This window comes from Notechis scutatus, chromosome 5, assembly GCF_049901735.1.
Source record: "Notechis scutatus isolate UNSWTSFEM ecotype Mainland chromosome 5, rNotScu1.2, whole genome shotgun sequence".
NCBI classification, from domain to species: domain Eukaryota; kingdom Metazoa; phylum Chordata; class Lepidosauria; order Squamata; family Elapidae; genus Notechis; species Notechis scutatus.
Window position 1 is genome coordinate 34,513,805 of NC_142013.1, and position 8,598 is coordinate 34,522,402.

At 33.1% G+C, this 8,598-nt stretch overlaps 1 protein-coding gene across 30 annotated transcripts in view; it reads left to right on the forward strand.

Annotated features, from left to right (window-relative positions):
* Positions 1–7,578, forward strand: part of BBX (BBX high mobility group box domain containing) — a 119,286-nt gene extending 111,708 nt beyond the window's left edge. For all 30 annotated transcript variants that reach the window (XM_026663959.2, XM_087966515.1, XM_087966508.1 and 27 more), the window contains 2 exons: positions 1,749–1,941; positions 5,416–7,578. In XM_026663959.2, coding sequence (XP_026519744.2) covers positions 1,749–1,941; positions 5,416–5,503 — 281 coding nt within the window. In that variant the 3' untranslated portion in view covers positions 5,504–7,578. The remainder of the gene's footprint in view (positions 1–1,748; positions 1,942–5,415) is intronic.
* Positions 7,579–8,598: the final 1,020 nt, after the last annotated feature.

An 8,598-nucleotide genomic window follows, 5' to 3' on the forward strand; every position in this document is an offset into this window, starting at 1 on the left:
GCAACTTTCTCTTCCTCAGCACTGACCTGAAGCAGTTGAAAGAAAATTGATAAAGCGATTCACACTGCCTTCATGGCCCAAATTCCTTTTTTAAAATAAATTTAGCTCATTTCAAACATCAATACTTTATTTCCTAGCACTCTGCCCATACTTATCTATCACTGAATCCCAGAAATAAAACTTGTCTACTAACTTGATTTCTTCATTGTCACTTCTACATTAAATAAACATACTTTGCCTTCATATTATGTTGGATTATTTTTTACTTTTCATTTATATCTTCATATTAAGCTTTGACTTTTAGGGTAGGATGGCAGACTAAGCATGACTTTGCTTTTTGTGGAACTAATGAATGTGGTCAAATAGGACCCCGTGAAGGGATTAGCTCCTCAGAACTCTTCTCTGGACTAAGAAAACAAGGATCACCCATGTTGACCCCTTCTGAAGAGATTGCAAAACAGCATTTTCTAGCGGATTTGAGAGGTCTGGGGGACTCAGCATCTTTTAAAGAGGCACTATGTTTGCCTACTTCCTGTCTTAATTACTTTAGGACTCTTATTGTTGATTTCTATGGAGCTAAGATCCTTCCAAAAGACAAGTTGTATTACAAGAAAATGTCCTGAAATATACAAATTGTATAACGAAGGAATGGTTAGAACAGAGGAAAGTTAATATTTTGGAATGGTCAAAATCCTGATCATAATCCTATAGAAAACTTGTAGAAGGGTCTGAAGTAAGCTGTTCAAGCAAGGAAGCCTACCAACAACAACATCCCTGAATTGAAGCTGTTTTATAAAGAGGAATGGACTAAAATTCTTCCAAGCCAATGTGCAAGACTGAAGAAACAGTTATTGGAAATGTTTAGTGCAGTTGTTGATGCCCAGGCAGGGTGAAAGCGAAGACTCACAAACTTTTACCACTTTCTTTGGGATATCTTGATCATTTTTTTCTAGTAGCTAGTTGGATCATTTCCTTCTTGAATGTTTTTCTACTTAAGTTTGCAGTGTCTCTTTAGTTCTGCAGGTTCTATTTTTCATAAGATAGGCATACTAAATTAGTTCCTTGCATTATTTTATACACGTATTATATTAACTACTTGCTTTAATACTTTCAATTTGACAGGTATGATGCACCCGTTACAATTGGCCATAGAATTCCTCAGTATTTTCCACCATTGTATCTATACTTATCCATTATCTTGTACAAGATTAATATTTTTGTACTTCCCTTGATTCTAATGCTGTATTTATGATTCTGTCTTTTATTGGATGCATTGTTCTTTTCAGTATTTTTGTTGCTTCATACTTCATTTTGGTTTATGGTATATCTAGTAGTCATCTGAACTAATGTGGCCAGTTCTAGTCCATTTAAATTTATATTTCAAAAGTATATGTTTCACTTTTCTTATAATAATGCTGAAATGGCTTAGCAAAAGAATAAAGTACCACATTAAGACTTGTTTAAAATGTGGTACAATGCACACAATTTAAAACATTTTGTAATATACTAAAGATTATAGAAAGTAGCACAATCTCAAGGTAAGCATTAGAAGGACAGAAGTTCTCCTATATTTTCTTCAATGGACAGTGAATGGGGAATTGATTGGCTGGATTTGTTTTTATGTTGTATGTCTCCATATTGGTTTGATTATAAAGAAGAAAAACCCCTGAATAAGGCTTTATTTTTTTCATCTCAGTGTAAGGAAGATTGGATTCTGTTAAAACATTTGCTATTTTGCTTCTTTTTAGAAGAGAAACCAAAAGGGCAACTGCAGAATACTCTTCAGAGAACATTAAATACAGGGATGGAATGCAGTAAGGAATCCTTGCTAAACAATGATCTGGCAGAAAATCATAGTATGACATCAGACATGCCATCTGTATCTGCATTCTTCAGTCTAGCTGCCTTAGCAGAGGTAGCGGCAATGGAAAATGTGCACAGGTAAGTACTAGTTAAAAGGAACTTTAACCTTTTTATATCTGTAGTTGTGCCTAAAATTAAGCACTCAGATCAAGAGATATTTACTTGACTCTCATGAAGCATTTTAGCTAGACATTCCATATATACAGACATCATTTGGTAACTATGATATCATTAATTTCTTTACCATCTTGTTCCCATAAGGGGAAAATATCTCTCTCTTTTCCGTGTTACAGCACTTGCAATTCTTAAAAGCCAGTCTAGGAACGACCTGGAATGTAGAATGCAGTGGGAAGGTGACATTTTCTTGCACCAATTGCCTTGTCCAATAGTTTGATTGCATATATTATTTTCTATGAACATTGATATAATAGAATGATGTGGGTGTGCATTGTTAAGTCATATTAGTTTAAACTCACACCCACCCTTTTTCAAAAAAAATTTAGAATTTGCAAAGTTTTACCTGTTTTCAGCACCGAAATATTGAAATGAAAGTTTATGTCTATGCCTACTTAAATGTTATGGTGATACATATGTTTGCATACATAAATGTACATTTTCAGAAACTGATTTTGTACCTTTTTTTGTTTACCACAAAAGGGGTTTTTTAAAAACAGTACAATATTGTATATCCTTTAATCACAAAGATAGCATTTTGAAATGTGATTTGTGTGTCAGTAATACAATTATTGAACTTAGAGCATCAATTTAATTTCAGTTAGTGTTTTCTCATATACCGAGAAGGAGAGACAGAGGTGATAAAAAAGTGTTCTACTGGCTGTGCTAATAGGTCAGCCAAAGCAACACCTTTGTGTCAACAAAATCATTCAGCACTTTTGTTTTATTCTTATTTTTGCTAGTTTTTAACCTTTTTGCATTAAACATTGAAGCATTATTTCATTGCATTTTAATTTTCACCAGAATGGAATTTTGAACAAATGTTTGGGAAATGATTATAATGATATTCAAAATGCAAACCTTATTATCCATGCCAATGGAAATAAGAATGACTGTAAAGTATTTGACCACTATATTTGTGTTAAGAATTGTGTTAATGGGGTTTCTGAAACCCATTGTGTATATATTCAAGATTTTCTGTTTTAAATTTAGAATTTGGCTTAAATTCAATTCCCATGTTAAAGGGGGAATCAAAAGATGAAAAAATAAGATCAAAGTTATGAAAATGGCTTCTTAAAAGTATGCCAGCTTTCACAAAGATTTGGTGCCTTCCCAAAGTATAGGATTAGCATACTCTTTCTACTTACTTACAACTATATATGGATGTGTATATATAAATTCCCAAATCTATTCCAAAAGAAATGCAAATCTTTCTCTGTTTACCACAGTAAGCAAATTGAGAATACAAAATATTCTTCCAAAAGATTTTATCTGCCAAGCATATGTATTTGCCAATTTCTGACAGTTTTGTCCTGGAGACATTACATGTCTGATTAGAACAATGGAAGACATCTTCTGGAATGAACTAAATACCAGGGACTCCCAGAGCATGTTAGCACCCAAGGCCAGACAGAAATTAAGACTCTGTCAGGAAACAGGTACCAATACACAAGAACACAAGATACTTTAATGTAGAAAGCAAGTTCTGAATTTATGTTTTAGAGCATTTATTCAGTAGAGATGACATAGAGCTTCTGTGTTACATTTTAGTATCCTAATACTTGCAACTTAATGTAGAAGATGAGGATTTCCCTGAAAATACTTCACAAAAACTTAATTGCCTATGTAGGACCAGTTCATGTGAAATATGAGGAAAGAAATAGAAGTGTTGAGCATTGTTAGAACAATAAACAAAATTGTGCACAGTGATTTCTCAATTTATCTTTCTCTAGAATACATGAGTGTGGGTGACACAAATAAGTTACAGTTTTTAATTGGACAGATATTTTTGATTCTCTGGAAAATTATTATTAAAAACCCCTAAGGCTCAAGAGTTTCATATGCATGGGCCTTGTGATATATGGGAGAGACACTATGTTAGAAATTTGAACCAGGCCACCCCCCCAATGGTTAGGTTTCATTGAAACTATTGCTAAGGAAACTTAATTGTAATAAAGCTTACTCTCTTGGCTACTATTATGACATTATTCCTGTATTATTCTTTACAATATTATTTGCACATATCAGACATTTTCAAATTGCAGTAGCAGCTTTCCAACAAAAGGAGAAGGAAAACAGAAAGAGTATTGTGAAAAGTATTCTGTATAACTATATTGGAAAAAAAGATTTAAATAAGCATGCAAGGAAAGTAATCTAACACCCTCCTTGTGTGATTGGAATATATTTATGAATAGTGGAGGGAAGATTGTAGTAGGATTCTGTACAATATTTAGCAGCCAGCATACCTCTTTCCTTTTCTCAAGATTGGAAATGCCCAGGAAGAGAATTCAGCAATTGTTCAAGGGATTCTATGATCTGTAGGAGAGCTTCAACTTTTAGAAAATAAAACACTTTATATAAAACCCATTCAACCTTTGAAATTTTTTTTTAAAAAAACTTGTTGTTTTTATAAAGGCAATTATGTAAGAATTAAGAACAGGAAATTTCTAACTACAGTGGAGTAAATTGGCCTTGATTTTCATATAGCAAAAACTGTTCCTGATAACTTGCCCAAGCAGTTCAGCTTCCTGATTTTAAAAAAGCAGCACTCTGAGAGTTCTGTTGTTACCGAACTTTTAGGGAAACCGTCTGAAAGAGGAAATAAAAGCTAAGGAGCTGTTTTCCAAATACTGCTTCTAGTTGTCTGTATTCTATGTAAGCTGTACATTGTAAGAAAAATCTTAGATGTATTGTCTAATACATTCACTATTGAAGTTCCTTTTCTGTTCTTTCCCTTCTACTAGTGTAATCACTTCCTTGATGCATTATTATCACTAAACTGAGAAGTGGGTTTATTAATATGATTAGTGGGAGCTAGTGTGGATGTAATATAAATGTGAAGGCAGATCTCCAGTAGTAGAAGCCCTCTTTCTTACTTCCCAGTATGTTAACAGTATTTCATCTGAACATTGTAGTTATTATTTTTTACTAAGAGATTGTCTTCTTTTCTTCAACAAAGCATCTATAACTCAAAAGTTGTAACGTTTTAACAGGTTTACTTTACTCTTACTAGATGATTTAATTGGCACTTTGAATATAATTGATTATACAGTGACATCCTACTATAACATATTAATTGGAAGAAAAATTGTTGAATCTAAGAGTAGGGCATTGTATATATTTAATCATTTGTGTGATGACCTAATTACAGAAATGGCACAAATTACATCATTTGTGTAATTTACAATTTACATAATATGCAAATATTTTTCATCATCACAAAAAATGGCATAAATCACTGTGAAAATTTAGTCTGCTGCATATAAAAATTCATTGTATCAAACTCCAGTAAAACAAGCTTTTGCTATATTTTATGTTCAGGGTTTTAAAAAATGGTATGTTCTCTGAGTTAACATTACATCTATTCTTCCTTTGTAGGAATCAGAGAACAGCCCCTCTTCCCTGTGATGGACAGCCAAAAGAAATGTCTCAGGCTCCAGTGCTTATTTCCTGTGCTGACCAGTGAAGCTCTACACTTTTGTAAAACATTGTGCTTTACCTAATATTCTAGCCTTGTCTTTACCAATGGATGGTAGTCAGTCCATGTGATGGAGGAACTCATAGACTGAAAATGAGTGGTTCATGTTCAGTGTGGCACAGATTTCACTTGTAGCTTGATCCAGGTCCCTTTAGCTTGAGCCTAAAATGTACTATGAGAGTGATATTATTTTTCTCTGATGGAACAGAAATGAAATATCCTGGAGATTTGCTTTCTAGTGAAGGTTTTTAAAGTGGTAAATTCAGTTACATGAAGAAGGCAAATTTTACTGTAGCTCACACAGCACCTGTTCTGTCAAAAGTAGTTCATATGAAGTCTAGCTACTTTAAACAAAAGTACAGCGAAAGAAAAGAGAAAAGAAAGAAAAAGAAAGAAAGAAAGAAAGAAAGAAAGAAAAGAAAGAAAAGAAAAAGAACTGATACACTGCACTAGTTACTAGATAATCTTAGTCCTTTTTACATGAACATTTTAAGTTCTCGGATGGTTTATATAATAGGTTATGCCTACATTTATATTTAAAAGTGAATTTAACCTGTTTGTAGACTCCAAGAACGCATGGGAGGTGTACCGTTGTTTGAGGTCTATGTGCGGCCATGCGGCCAAGAAGTTCTGCACTTTTCTGAATTTGCCACCAGGGTGATAGAATTTTTGGCAAAAAAATATTGACAGGCTTTATTGTGCTTTTTTTAAATTAAGCATAGAATAATGAAGATTTACATTTAAAGCAAAGATCTGGCATACAGATAAGAGCAGTGATTACAGATTACTGGTTTGAATTTCAAGCCTTGAAAATTTCATTTATTTTTGGACAGAAATTCAGAATGACAAAGTTTAAAGCAGTGAAATGGGGAAATACTATTAATATATTGTTCAGAAGTGACCTTAGTACTACTTCAACTCTTTTGGGGAAAAATCTTTTCAGTTGACATATACACTGATGAATATATTTTACATTTTATGAACACTGGAATTGTCATAAATACTATGCACAGTCTGAATTGGCTTCATCAGTTTATGAAGTGCCAGTGGTAGTTTGGGATGGTAAAGTGCTGAGTATAGTATAAGTATATGATGACTGAAGAATAATGTTACAGAATTTAGGCCATCAAACAGTCCATTTTTCAATTTGTGTTATCTTTATTCTGTGTTGCATCCCCTTTCCCCATCTCTACATCTCTTGCCAGAGTAGGTTCCAGAGTTTATTTAATTATTATTATTTTATGGTATTTCTTAATTACTTTATATATGCCAGTTTGCTGTCATTCAACACAACATACAGCAGCATCTATACAGATTCCTTTTTAAAAAAGACACCCTAAATTGGCTGCATGATATGAAATAATTGATAGATAGTACTTTAATTTTTGTCCAAGGCCCCAAGTACAGTAATTCTGCTGTAACATCAAGTAGGAGAATTTGGCATCTGTGTACACAGTTTTCCATCTCTCTAGGGATGCACAAATGGAAGTCTCCTTCCACATGTATACAGACCCTGACTGGATCAGGGCAACAATACTCCTAGCAGCAACATTTTATTTTTCATACAAATTTGACAGGAAATTTACACATTAATACAGGGTACTTCTTCCACAGCACAAGAAATTTCCCTATTTTGATTTGCATCATAGCACAAAGATTTAACCAAATGCTATTGATCAGACCCCAGCAATAATTTTCTATGAGTCTTGTCTCTGGTGGAATTTTGTGGTATTGTTTAGTTCAGTGAGACCCTTTTATATTAATTAGGTCTCTCTATGGGCGTTTTCACAGTGTTATCAGGCCTTCTTCATTTGTATGTGACAAAATTTAGAGAATATGGGGTTTTTTTCCCCCTTTTTTTTGTAATTGGATTTAACAGCCATACAAAAAGTGACTCTTAAAATTTGCTTGGCTTAGCCTTTTATTATTCTAATCAGTGCATGTCTTTTCAGGGTCTGAACCAGGAACAACAAGCAGATCATATGCTTTGTAATAATTGATAACAAAAATTGTCACTTATGTAAAAAGAAGGAAAACTCAAAGTTACAAATATTGAAGAAAAAGGAGAATAAAAAACAGTTTCAACAGGCATGAGAAAACAAAAACTTTTAGAAAATTCAGGTAGAAGAAACTTCCACATGCTGCTGTAACATGTGGAGCTATTTTAATAGTTCAATTTTGTTAATGTTTTCTAAATTATTTTAACAAAATAGAATGCTGCCATTATGCCATACCGTTGAGCATATATTGTGGTAGCTAAAGGAATATATGACCATGTACTAGCTATGGCTCAAATATGTTAGTAGCTGAAATCCAAATATCTTACAGTGCAGCCTCTTCATCTTTACAGTGGGTACTAACATACACATTCTATTGAATCCATTAGAATAACTACATTTTGCAAAAGTACATCATCTATATTTCATTTTAAATTTCTATTTGGTTCCTAAAATATTTCTTTGTATGAATGGTACCTTTATAAAAATGTGGAAAATTAGCTTTTTCTAAGTAAATTAATACCTTGATTACCTTTCTTTCCAAAACTTCGTTGACTATCCCTTAGATAAGGGACTGAATATGGGTCAATTTACTGAACATGAGTGTTTTCTGATGCTAATAAACTTTTCTGTAGATATGCTTAATTTTTAAGCGATTAGGCACCAAGAGTAGCAGAAATCCTGCAAAGCTTTATAGTTCGTTAGGAGCACAAGACCACTTGGAAGATTCTCTGCAGCATCCACATTGGAATGTAGGTATTGCACAGCTTCCATTCATTCCAGCGGGGGTTCTGCAAAAGAATAGCCAGATAAATTGTGCCCTATGATTCCTTTCTTTTGTTGTTGAATGACGTCTTAATTTTAGAGACTTGCTGAATTTATTAGAATGGGGATCCCTGATTTCAGAAAGAAAGAGCATTTGTTAGCACAAAAAAATGCAAAACCAACAATGTATTGTTAAATTGCTTTTTTATTTTTTATTGATTTGTGTGTTTTTTAAAGAAATTTCATTTCTGTGATACGTATTTTCATATATCAGCAATGTCACTATCAAACTTATGTCCATGAATTTATTTTGAGCAAGAA